We start from the raw sequence: 12,947 nt of genomic DNA on the forward strand, positions 1-12,947 counted from the left end.
TAGATGTGAGTGAGAGAGTGAATGGTTGTTTGTCTTGTTTGTCTCTGTGTCCCTGTGATGGACTGGAGACCTGTCCAGGGTGTACCCCGCCCCTCGCACAGTGATTGCTGGACATGGGCGATCCCCGTGACCCAAAAATGGAAGAAGCGGGTAAAGACGATTTATTTTAAGATATGTGATCTTTACGTCACTTGTGATATTTTTTTTGCTCTTTTAAACTAAACTGGATCAAAAACTGAATATTTTGTTGTATAAAACAGAAGCAGCTTCTTTTATTCTGGCAACACTGCTGCTGCTATCAAGGCACTGGAAATTCAGAAGAAAAAAATATCTTTGTACCTTTTTTTGCGTTGCATTAATTCTTTATTTCTTTACAGACAATTCAAATCATTACTTCAGGACATTTTTATTTAAATACAACTTTTCGGCGCTGAATGTGATAAAATGAAGATCCATCTGGCTCAACAGCTGGAATGACCAACGAGTAGCTGAAAGGAAACCTGTTGATCTTGGTTCATAATTACTCAGCTGCTCAGAGACACACAAGCACATTTAAAAACACAATATCTGACGTTAGCTCAGTTCTAAACCCTCTACAGAGAAAAAAATGACAATAAGTGAGACCCTGCAGCATCAAATGCAGCATTTGATTCTGCAACACAAGTTTCCAGTTAATTAGCTTTAAATGGATCATTCTGAATCACATGAGCTTTGAGAGTTTGGTGGGACTGTTCATGCTGAAGGGGCTGTGAGACTTGCGTTTGGTTGGCTGGCTGCTGTTCACTGCAGCTCTCTCTCTTGTGTTCTCAGGGTTGCTGCCGGGGGACGAAGAAGGGTTTACCTGATCCTGGATAACCGGACTGAGGGAACCAATCCTGACCTCGTCCAGAGGATCAAACAACAAATCAAAAGACAGCTCTTCGGTGTGAGAGGGTCCTCCGCGCTCTGCAGAGTCACCGCTCATCGTAACGGACACCTGGGCTGAGGAAGCTTCCTCTTCGGAGCCGGTTGGAGCCTCTTTGGTATCCGATGTGCGGCCCGTGCAGTCGTCTGGACACTGGTTCTGATGTCCGGCTTGGACTTCGGGTTTGGCAGCATCGCTCAGGCACGTTTTTGGCTCTGGGACCAGAGTTCCATCCAAGTCTACTTGAGGAGAGGAAGCCCAGGAGAGCTGCGAGCCCCGGCTGCTGGAACTTTCTCCGTCCAGCATCATGGAGTCCAACTCTGAGATTTTGTCCAGGTAAGCCGCATCCATGGAGGCCTCGCTAGCCGTCTGAAAACTGTCCGGCTCTTCACTTATCGAATCGGAGGACGAAGATTCCCCCGCTTCACTTTTTTTACTCGGACCTGGACGGGACGGCTCGTGAGAACTCTGCCACAAATCCCAGAAGACGGACTTTGACGGGTCCGCGTTGTGGAGATGCAGGGCTTTGGGGAACTTCTCCAGGCTGCTGAATCTGTTTCCCGAGGTTTTCCTGGGAGATTCTTCAAAATCAAGCCGTCTCAGGAAAGTCACGGGTTTGAATGAAACTTTCTTTTCTCGGATGGTTGGACTCCTCAGGGTCAGAGAGCGGAAAGCCGAGGAAGGAGTAGAGGGCAGGAAGTCCGAGGTGTTTTCAGCGTCCTCGTTGTTCTGCTCTCCGGTCGGATCTTTACGCTCCGTAGACGGCATGAACACCAAACTCTGGTTTCTCTGGAACGTTTGGCTCTCTGCCTCTGGGTTGCTGCAGATGGACACTCTCTCGCTGTCACTCAAACTTCTCATCATCATGCTGATCTTCTGTTGCTGGACGAGAGCTTCTGCAGCACCCTTGTTACTCCTGAACGCCTCCTGGGCTTCCAGCTGTCTCTTCTCGGCCTTTTTGACCCGGGACTCCAGGTCGTCGACGTACTGGTCGCTGCGTTCCAGAGCTCTCTTCAGGTGGTCCACGTCGCGCTCGTACTGCTGGATTTTGGCTTCCAGCGCCGCCACCGTGTATCGCCCAAACCTGAGGACAGATCATCTCGTCTTAAAATCGCCACAAACCGTTTGCTTTGCGGCACCATGAGCCACAAACCTCTGAGAAACTCATGTACATGTTGCTTTTACATCAGAGCAATTCTACACGTCACCCATCAGCGTGCACACCCACGTTTTAAACAAACGTGTTCCATCTGGTCAGCATGACATGAAGATAGAGCTCTACCACTGCACCACCGTTCAGCTTCACATCTTCTAAAGTGACTGAGTTTGAGTCATTTTTGTGTTTACCAAAGGCAGCGCCTCCCCGGGCCAGTTGGCGACTCAGAATGATGAGATTGTAACAGGAAGGTGAATTTTTCTGTTGCAGCCTCTTAATTCTGAGTAGTTGCGAGCAGCGAGCCGCACGGCCACGTTCTGAGTAGGCTGCCACGATGACAAGTTTTGCTGGGCGATTAATTGTCTCAGAAATTATTGTGATAAACGATAATATTGTTTGAAATTTAACAATAATTGGTAATTATTGTAAATTTTAAGAAGAACTGTTGGTTAATTTGTTTTGTGTAAGTACTTTTTTTTGACCACCGGATGGCAGTATAAGACAGTTTGAACCGAAGGATGGATAGTGAGGGAGTGAGCAGCGTCTCTAAGAAAAATGGGAGGGAGGCCCCTTGACGTGACATGGGCTGTCTCCAATTCCTTTTTTCGGTTCTCAAAGTGGAGGACGCTCGATGTGGTTTGAGCTCTTTAGCATAGCATTTTTTTCACACAAAGCTTTTAATTAAAAAAAAAATATCAGTAAACAAGTTCACAGCTTCTTTTTGCAGAGAAAAACATTTTTGACAAAAGGAATGAGTTTCAACCGTGAATTTTGAAGCTTTGACAAGACAGAGGTTTTTTCTCGAGGTCGGCCTGTTAGCTTAACTCGTAGCTTAGCTTCTCAGCTTAGCTGCTTTTAACGATCCAAAAATGTGATTTTGGATCGTTAAAACAGATTTTCAAGAAAAAAGGAGGGGTCAGTGAAAAGCACCGAAGTGTGGCCTTTTGTCATCCAGTGTCTTCAGTAGAAAGAGAGAGACGGTAAATGAAAATGAGATGGATAATTTCCATTTATCATGCGATTAATTGATTTATTGTTTATCGTGACAGGCCTAGTTCTGAACAGCCCGTTTTGTTCAAGACAGCCCATTATCATCTGCACGGCTCGTAAAACTGTATTCTTAATTGTGCACAGTATTTCATTGTCCACATATCACCCACCTCAACGCTTTAGAAATGAAGAAGAGCAAATCTGGACCAGTTATTTATGTATTTATTAATATTTATTATGTTTTAGATCCGGACATCAGCGGCTGTAGCCTCGATGTTTTGTAGCCTGAAGCCTCAGATGATGAGAAAACTGACAATCCCCGAGAACGTTTTGAGACATTTTGGAGACTCCCTCAAAAATGTTATTTGCCTACCTTTAGGTGGATTAGCTGTGGCGGCCATCTTGAACCAGACTGAGTCTAAAAGCTGCAGCCGTGGTTGTTTTCTGAAAAGTTTCATTAAAATTCATCCACTGGTCCATGAGATATTTTGATCACCCACATTTAATGACTAATAAAATTTGTATTTTGGAAAATAAAACCTTCACATTTGCACAGAAGGATTTTGTTTCTACCAGAAAACAGTTGCTTTTTTTTACGTTTTAACTCGTTTTATGATTTTTCAGCGTTAAGTGTTGGAGAAAAGGGATAAAAACTTTTATATTAAAGCCATTAGCCACAAGGGTTTGGTTATTTTTCATCTAAAAACCTAAAAATCAATTTATCAAATCAGAATAAGGAACATCAAAAGAATAATGAATTGATAGCAGTAACAAAAAAGCAGCTTAGACACTATTTTTTTTTTTTACTGCTCAAGATGAAGTATTTCAGAGAGCAGGAGCTGTTCAGAAACATTTGTTGGTCACTGAAACATGAACTGATGTTTGTTTAAAAAAAATTTAAACGAGAGATCACAGCAGGAAAAACAGATTCTGTGCTGAAAAGACGAACGTCTTGGACGACGTGAAACAAAAACTCACTTCTGGGGAGATCTGCTCGCCACCTCCGCCTTCAGCCTCGTGTTCTCCTGGACAAGGTCGACGTTTTGAGACCGCAAGGCCTTGTTGGTCTGAAATAAACACAATAAATACCAGAATAAAGTTATTTCATGACTGTATTCTGTCTTCTCATACGGTCCCCTGTACGTTTGTGTGAAAACTGTAAACAATGCAAAAATGTAAAGGTTTCACAAAGTCTTTATCTGAGCTGAGAATGTTTGTTTTCTGTATTCTGAGGTCAATGTGGACGTTCTCGCCCCCCTAGTGGCGCAGTATGGGTACTTCAGTGTTTTTGCTAAAAATGTAAAAGACAAAACAGAATAAATTATTGTAGGTAGGTTATTTTTGATATCGGGTATTGATAGCGAACGACACTGACAGCCGATAAAGTCCAAGTTAAATCTGGTTAAATTAGCAACAGGACAGCGACACTGAAAAGCCAAATTAATTCAGTTTTCGAAGAACTGCACAGTTCCTGCCAGCTTTCCTTGCTGCTTCACGTGTGACTGATTGCTCATCCGGCGCCAGCTCCGTGTTAAACGAGCGAGCATGAATGGACAGCCTGTTGCTGACCAGCTTCATAAAAACCGAAACACGCGAGCTCTGTTGTCAACTGGGGGGGGGGGGGGGGGTACCTCTCTCAGCTTGTCCATGTCCTGCTTTATCTTTTCACAAACGTCTGTAGCGGCTTGCAGCTTGTTCTTCCATTCCTCCATGATGAACGGGGACACTCCTGTGTCGTCTGGCTGCTCCGTGCTCAAGGCGCAGGGGTCCAGGGCGGCCCTCAGCTGCTCCTCCAGATCTTCCGTTTTTCTTTTTAGCTCCTTGTTTTCTTTTAGGAGCCCATCGATCTCCTCCTGTCAGAGGGAAGTTTCACAAAAACAAAATGTAGCTACGAGTTTAAAAGTTGTCGTCTGCATAACAACACTAAAACGGGAATATTGGTAAAAAAAAAAAAAAAAAGTGATTCTTTTTCAAAACAAATGTTTAATGCTCCGCTGCCCAATAAACAAGCATACGCTTCTTCTTTTATTTTTGTTTTTATTGGGATTATTTGTAGAACCGTCAGTTTAAAGATTCTCACTTTCATCACTCGCACAAATCAAACTAATACTTTGGGAGATGATGCAAGAAGACTGCAGTTCTGTTTTCAGTTGTGTATTAAAAAGGTATTTATACGGACAAATATTTGTACTGCAACACGCCCTGTGTCGTTAAAAAACGGTTCTTAGCAATCAGTTTGTGATTGGACAGCACCAAACAGGCCTGAACAGCCTCAGTGTGTAATGAAATATCCTGATGCTCAATAATCCAGGAAGATGAATCCAACAAGGCTAAGTCAGGTCCTCTGGATGGTTCTTCTTGTTGAAACGTTTCGTCTTTTATCCAAAAGACTTCTTCAGTCTGAGGATCTGCAACAAACTCAGTCTTATAAGTAGCATCTTCTCATAGTGCCAGGAGATGTTCAGTGTCAGGGGGGCTGTGATCAGTTTTACATCAGGGGAAACTAAACAGCCACTGGCCAAAAGGATGGACCAGCACAGAAGATCAACATCATCAGGCCAGGACTCTGTGGTCTTCACTCATCTCCAGGCCAGCGGTCACTCGTTCAGGGATGAAGATGTTCACATCCTGGACAGAGAGGAACGATGGTTTGAGAGAGGAGTGAAGGAGGCCATCTTTGTGAAGAGAAACCGTCCATCATTAAACGGGGTGGAGCCTCCAGGTTCAACTGTCACCTCTTACAATGCTGTGATTGCTAGTATCACTCAGCCCTCTGTGAATAGTAAACAGCCATCAGGGCGTTAACGATCGGTCGATAGGCTGATGGTTCTCCTTCTACACGTGAACTACGGTAGTTTGGGCTGTCAGAAGCAAACTGGTTGATCCACAATGAGAAGGTGCCATTTATACGACTGAGTTTGTTGCAGCTCCTCAGACTGAAGAAGTCTTTTTGTATAAAAACGTTTCAACAAAGAAGAATCTGTTCAGAGGACCTGACTCAACTTGTTGGACACACTGAAATGGTTTCTTCCTCAGACCAGCCCTTGGAGGTGGTCTGGACCTTTTACATCCGCAGAGGTTTGACCCGATGCAAGCAGCAAAGTTCAGCTGCGGCTCTTTAGTTTTGGTTTTAAACATTTTAACAAACTGTTTATTAAAACCCGTCTCGATGTGGATGTCAGTTTTGTCGGGAGTTTCTACGGGACGTCGTACAGAAGAGTTTCTCTTTGGTTTAAATGTTTGTTCTGATTATTTTCAGTCCGCTGCGCTCCGTCAGAGGACAACAGTCTGAGTAACACCGAGCTCGTGTGAAATTCACCGTGGAGTTGTGTCAGGGTCAAGAGACGCCCGTCGACAAACTATTATACACAACCTATAGCAACGGCTCAGACAAGCACAGACCTTGTTTTAATTTGACCTTCATTTGTGACCTTGAAGCACAGCGAAGGGTTTATGCCAGCTGCTCTACGAGGTTAGCCAAGTGGTTTTAAACGGCGCAGATTTGCTTTCCTAACTGACGGTTCTGCCCATTTCCTTCCACTGGCGCTAAATAAACCATGAACGAGCGACAACCTCGTACTCCCGCAGCAGCAGTTCTCCTCTGGTTTTCCGGAGGCTTTTCCTCATCGAAGGATTATCGCTGTAATCGCCGTCGTTCGTTCCTCCTGAGACAGAAACACACGAGAGCAAGAAAAGATCATCAGAAGTAAAGAAGAGCTAACAGCAGTGTTGGCTCCTGAGCAAATGTCCTCTCTGCTCCAAATGGACCTAAACAGAACATCTGCACAACACAGAAGGTCCTGCTGCAGCTCTTCCTGCGTTTCAGCTCTCAAGTTCTAATAGTGGTCGTAGCAACAAGCTAAAATCAGCCGAATGTGTCCGCAGGGCAGAAACGCTGACGTCCCAAATGAAACTCTCCTAGAGCGGTCTAACCAGGTGGAGTCAGGTCCTCTGGACGGATTCTTCTTGGATGAAACGTTTCGTCTTTCATCCAAAAGACTTCTTCAGTCAGACCGAAGACACATTCGGCTGGTTTATGGTAAACGACAATTTAGAGCAGAAAAGCTAAATGTTAGCTTAAAAAAAAGGGTTGTAAGCTCGATCATCCAGGTAGATAACAACAAAGCAGGTTAAATGTGTCTTCTGGACAATGGTAGGGGTAACACTGGTTTAGGAGAGGATTGTTTTGCTGGACTGGAATTAAACAGGGGGCGACAGGAAACCTAAATGTTTTGGTGCAAGATATTCCAGAGGGTAAGAGTTAAACTGTGAAGAAGAACAGTGAGTTTTGTTCTTCTTGTCCTGGCAAAGGGAGGCGGCAATTTTAACCACCACCAGGTGCAACACTGGAGCCAGGGGGTGGCCAGTGGTGGCCCTGGCCCCCATAGGTTAATCTCCGGCCACCCCAACCATTAGAGGAAATTAGACTTGTACAAAATTGTCAAACTAGAAAGTTTCCTCAAATAATCCAGGAGGCTGGTTTACATACTTATATGGTGGCCATCTTGGATTTGGTCGTGGCAACCCAATTTTTAATGTTGACCCGTCTTACACCTAGATCAGGAGTCTGCAACCTGTTTGGTCCCTCTTTCAAGCTGTGACCAAAACTAACAAAGAAGTGAATTTTATTGGTTGTTATACCAACAACAACAAACGGGCTAGGTTTAGCAGTTAGCCCGTCAATTCATTTGCAAATACGTCAACACTAGTACTAATACAAGGAGTAAAACATACGTACGATATTCTGTATTTCTTCAGTGTCGGATAATTCATTAATTTTTCCACAATAAAAAAATTAAAACCTCATAGGCCTGCATTGTTTATATTTTACATTTAAAAAATGGTAAGATGTTTTTTTTTTCTCCTTAAAATGTAAAAATATGTTAAAAATCGATAAGATATTTTTAGTTTTATAATACTGGTCAGAACAGCTCCTTCCAACAAACTCAAAATGTTGATCCAGTTGATCGACGAGGGGACAGAAATGTCTCTTTTGTCTTATCCAACTTATTCTTCGATGTATCCAGCTCTCGCAACAAACGGACTGACCTCCGCTCTGTGATGGGGAACCAGTCACGCCACAGCTCCAGTTTCTGGGTTTCAAAATGAAGCGCAACAAGTCAAGAATCTGGAAAAGTGCTTTGTTTACTTGGACCAAATGTGACCTAATCCCTGATCCGTTAGTTCTGTGCAGTTCTGAATAAAGGCTGATTAACTGTGACTATAATTTAGCAGATTAAACAATGATGGCTGAAAATAAAATTTAATGAAAATGTTCAATGGGATGTCAATGATTGTAAATTATAAAAGGCTGTGACGTAGATGCCAGATTTTAGGTCTTAATTTAAAGATGTTTTTAAATGAACTGGTTTGTTTTGTTAGGGTTCGGTCCAGACAGTACCTGCTGCTGGAGCTCACGTGCACAGGTGTTACAGCAGCATCCTGTCAGGAAATGGCAGACTCACCCAGGATCTCCCTGCACGGGTTCTCCTCCGTGATGGGCTCCCTGCAGGTGGGACACTGGCTGCCATTCTTCAACCACATCTCCATGCAGCACGAGCAGAACACGTGGTGGTTGGGGCAGATAACCGGCTGTCGGACCTTTGAAAAGAGGCAGAACCGAACCAGGTTTACCCGTCGGAACCGCGCAAACACGCAGGCTCGGCGGCCGCTTCGTCCGGTTAAACTCGTGGAAGTTAGCGGTTAAAAATCATGGCGGAGTTTACCTTTCCGAGGCAGATCTGGCAGGAAATCGGCAGAGTCAGCGAGAGAGTCGAGTTCTGGTAGTTTGCAGCCATAACTCCTGAGAAAACAACAACGAAAACAAACAAACAACATCGACAACTGACAAAGTCGGAGACAAACCGCCGTTCCGCGCTCCGCGTCACGTGACTACGGGAAGCTGAAGAGGCCAAAAATGGCCCCGAAGCTAAAAAAAAAACGTCGAAATGATAGAATTTTATAATTTACTAAACCTTATTAACTATTATTGAACTCGCTTGTAAACGTAAAATTATATATATATAAAAAATACGTGAAATATTTTCAATTATTTTTGGACAAATGAAACCAAAGAACAGACCAAGGTATGGAACCCAGAAAGTGCCAAAATAAAACTAAACTCCTCAGTTTATTAAACCATACATGTGGATAACCTGCTTCCTCAGTTTGATCATTTTTATGATGGATTTACCATCTATTCCATCTGTTTTAAAAAAAACCTGGGCGTGGTTGACCTTTTTACAGATACTAATGTGCATGTATAAAATCAGGCACCACGTGCTCAAATACAATCGTAGCTATTTCCCATATTCAAGTTGAACATTTAACTCTAGTGTTTTGGTTCCTGTTCACCTGCCTTTTTATTGACTTTCATACAAACATATTTATGCATTAGTTTCATTGGTATTTTACATTGTGACAGCAAAATGTCCTCAACATGCAATGTTGCCGGGTGTCAGAATGACTGTAGAGCTAAAACATAGATATGAATGGTGACTGGTTTAACAAACAAAAAGTAGGCAGGAATTTATCTACACCACAATGCATCGCAAAATACCCACTTTGAGCATGTGCATTAACGCCCATAAAAAAAGTCAATGAGATTCTTACATGAAGCTGTTGGGATTTGTGTTTTGGGCTTTTTTATTGTCTTTTTGTGCTTGTTGTTGGTTTTATTTTTCTCCTTTTGGTTTTTATGTTTGCTTATTCTGTTTTGTTCTGTTCCCCCTGTGCCTCCGCCAGTCCTTACCCCTCAGTGTTTGTCCAGTCAACCTGCCACGTCCGTCTACACCTGCCCGCTGTCTCACCTGCCACAGCTGCAGACACTTCCTTCATTAACCCCTGGCTTCTGAGTTTTAAACAAACATAATCTTTTCTTGTAAAATGATACAACTTTAGCCGCTTTAGTCAAATTTTTTGAATAGTTTTGTGCGCTCTAGTTGTTAGCACTCAGTGTATGTGTTGGAAAAGATTCTCAACTACTACCACACCAAATTTAATCTCAGTATCCGAATTGTGATGGCCTTGCGACCTGTCCAGGGTGTACCCTGCCTCTCATACTGTGACTGCTGGACATGGGCACCAGTGACTCCAGCGACCCGAAAAGGAAAAAGCAGGTAAAGATAATGGATGGATGGATGGATGGATGGATGGATGGATATCTGAACTGTTGACTGAGTTAAAACCTTTTATGTTTGTTTCATTGTTTTCTGAGGTTGATAAGTTGTGGTGGCCATCTTCAACTGGATAGGACTACATCCAGTGATTACTTAAAACTTGATTCACATTTTATTTTCTGGTGATATGCATTCACTGATGAGAGTGATGGTAACGTGTTGGGCTGATAATAACCATAAAACACTGATTATTGTATCTGCTGTTCTGTTTAACATAAACTGAAGGTAATTCAATCAGATATGAATACCAAACTTGGGAGCATTGGTAATATACTCCCTCCATAAATAAATGAAAACCTTACCACCTAAGCTTCTCTGCTTGGAGATGCTGGGATGAACTGAAATTAAAGCGACTGTGAGGTGGGAGATAATGTACTAGGATTTAGTAAAACCATTTAATTTACCATAAATCCGTCATCATGAGTCATTCTAAAATTAGAGTGGAGTTCACATCTCATTGAATAATAACAATAAATAGTAATAATATTAAATAATCTTTTGGAAGTTTCCAAGAGCTTTGTGTGGCAAAAACTAAAAACATTTGAAAATATGAAGTATATATATAAATAAATTGTTCTTCAAGAAAAAAAAAAAAATCAATTGCAGTATCTCAAAAACAACAAATACAATTTAGCTTCAGTTTTTCATCCTGATTGTTTTGTGTGAATCTCATCAGCCCAGTGAGTTATTGTTTAACTCTTTTGCATGTCTTAATCTCAAGTAAAAATTAAATGATTTATGATTACAGGTACAAAGTGGACTAATATTAGCATAAACTCTACTAAAAAATACTTCAAATTGCATCTCCGCCACAGTTTAACCCTGCGAGGCCATTACTCATATCTAAAGGTGCACGTCCTGTTCTTTGTGGTATTTAAAACCAAGACATCTTCCCAGGATCTAATACGATTAGAATTGACTGAGTGCAAAATAACCTTGTACGCTGATCCCAGATTAAAAACATCACCGATCCTGGTTTGATTGTTTTCGGTGGCCTATTAGGTGCATCAAAAGCCACCAATTGTTCTCACTCATTTTTCATACCTGAAGGGTTTTTTTTTATCAGATGAGGCTCTGACAAATGCACAGGATAAATAAATTACAGTCTGAAATGTTGCATCAATTTACATGACATTATTCTGTGTTACTGAGGTTGAATCCTTGTACTCAGACAAAGTGCATTTCCTACAACAAATACAACAATTGGAAAAAGGTGTTCCCTTTATCATCACTTCCGGTTACTGCTCAAGTGAACATCTCAGCAACTGTTCATCTCAGCTGTGTCTTTTTTTTTTTTTTTTGGACATGTTTTTTTTAAATATATATATTACGTTTCTAATAATGCATTTGTGTTTGAAATCGTAGTTCCATTCATTTGCATACACGAAAACAGTGGTTGCTTTCTCTAATGCCGATGCTTTTTAAATCTAGGTCTCAGTGTGGAGGTTTTTGGAAATGCCTGGCATCGTTTAAAGAGAAAACGCAACTTACATGAAGCCTTACATGCACTCTACAGTTAAAATCAGTCAGCAGGGTTTTTTTTTGCGCAAGTTGTTCAGCAATGGCGGATACTGTTTGTGCTGATCACTTTTTTCAACACTGAGGAGCAACCAAGTCAAGATGGTGCCAGTGGGTGTGGCTCGCCTTCTGTCTCAGCCAACTTTGTTTGTTCTTATGCTGTTTGTATTGTTTGATATGATTTGACTGTTTTTATTACTTGGCTTTATTTTGGAAGAAAAAGCTTTGTCATTGTACCAAAATACAGTGAGATTATGTTCATACAGTCGTTCGAAAGATGGGCAGAGTGCACGATGGTATTACAAAAAGATCTCTTCACACCTTGTACTTATTGGACACGATTTAAGACATCAACAAACTCTACCAGCAAGCTCGTTACATATGCATTTGACAACAAGATGGCGAGATTTGTTTATGAAGCACTTCCAGATAGCACCTGATAGTATGTTGATGTCAGTCGGTACAGCTCTAATAAACATTCACAGAAGTTCTCGAGGCGGGGGGGGGGTTGATAGACAAAGCTTTCTTAGTTTACACATATACCAGGAGAAATTTGATAAGTCAGCCTGCTTCGAGGCCAAACGGGGGAGTCGGATTCAGATAAGCCACAGTTATTGATTTTTTTTTTCAGGCAGACTATTATTTCTCATCAGCCTTGAGTTCTGCGTTTAATCCAAAATGGCCAGATTTTGTGGGAATTCCACTGGTCTGTGCTTATGAACCCCCTCCGAGGTTGTCCCCAACATGCTGGCGAGTTCCAGAAGCCGCATGTGGCCTGCAATTCTCACAAATCACTTCAATCTTACGACTTAGATTGTAAATCGGCTGATTTTGAGCACTCGAAGCACGAACCAAACCTTCACATGGGGTAGGCAGCTTTGCCATGGCCGAAACAAATGTGGTTTGACAGCAATCCTTTTTAGCAGCCACAGTTGTTTGACATGTTTACTCGTTTACACAGCAGCTGGGGGTAGTCACAGCTGGGCAACTGTGGCTGAGGGGTTAGAGCAGTCATCCTCCAATGGGAGAGTTGGGGTTCGACTCCACCAGCAGTCACATGTTGAAGTGCCCCTGGGCAAGACACTGAACCTCTCATTGACTCTGAAATGTGTCCCATTGATGTATAAACATGATCTAAAGAACTGATTAGTCTCCACAGGTTCAGATTAACTTTGTATAGATCTAGTAGAGTGCTGTATGA

The 12,947-nt window shown here is 42.3% G+C and overlaps 1 protein-coding gene across 1 annotated transcript; it reads right to left on the minus strand.

The window, feature by feature from the left end:
- Positions 1 to 378: 378 nt before the first annotated feature.
- obi1 (ORC ubiquitin ligase 1) lies at positions 379 to 8,953 on the minus strand. Its single transcript, XM_037696621.1, has 6 exons — positions 8,777 to 8,953; positions 8,516 to 8,651; positions 6,624 to 6,715; positions 4,682 to 4,903; positions 4,029 to 4,117; positions 379 to 1,988 (listed from the first exon to the last, which is right to left on the minus strand). The coding sequence occupies exons 1-6, from the start codon at positions 8,846 to 8,848 to the stop codon at positions 701 to 703; spliced, it is 1,899 nt and encodes a 632-aa protein (XP_037552549.1). The 5' UTR covers positions 8,849 to 8,953; the 3' UTR covers positions 379 to 700.
- Positions 8,954 to 12,947: the final 3,994 nt, after the last annotated feature.

The sequence above is a fragment of the Nematolebias whitei genome, chromosome 2 (genome assembly GCF_014905685.2).
Source record: "Nematolebias whitei isolate Nwh7 chromosome 2, NemWhi1, whole genome shotgun sequence".
Classification (NCBI taxonomy): domain Eukaryota; kingdom Metazoa; phylum Chordata; class Actinopteri; order Cyprinodontiformes; family Rivulidae; genus Nematolebias; species Nematolebias whitei.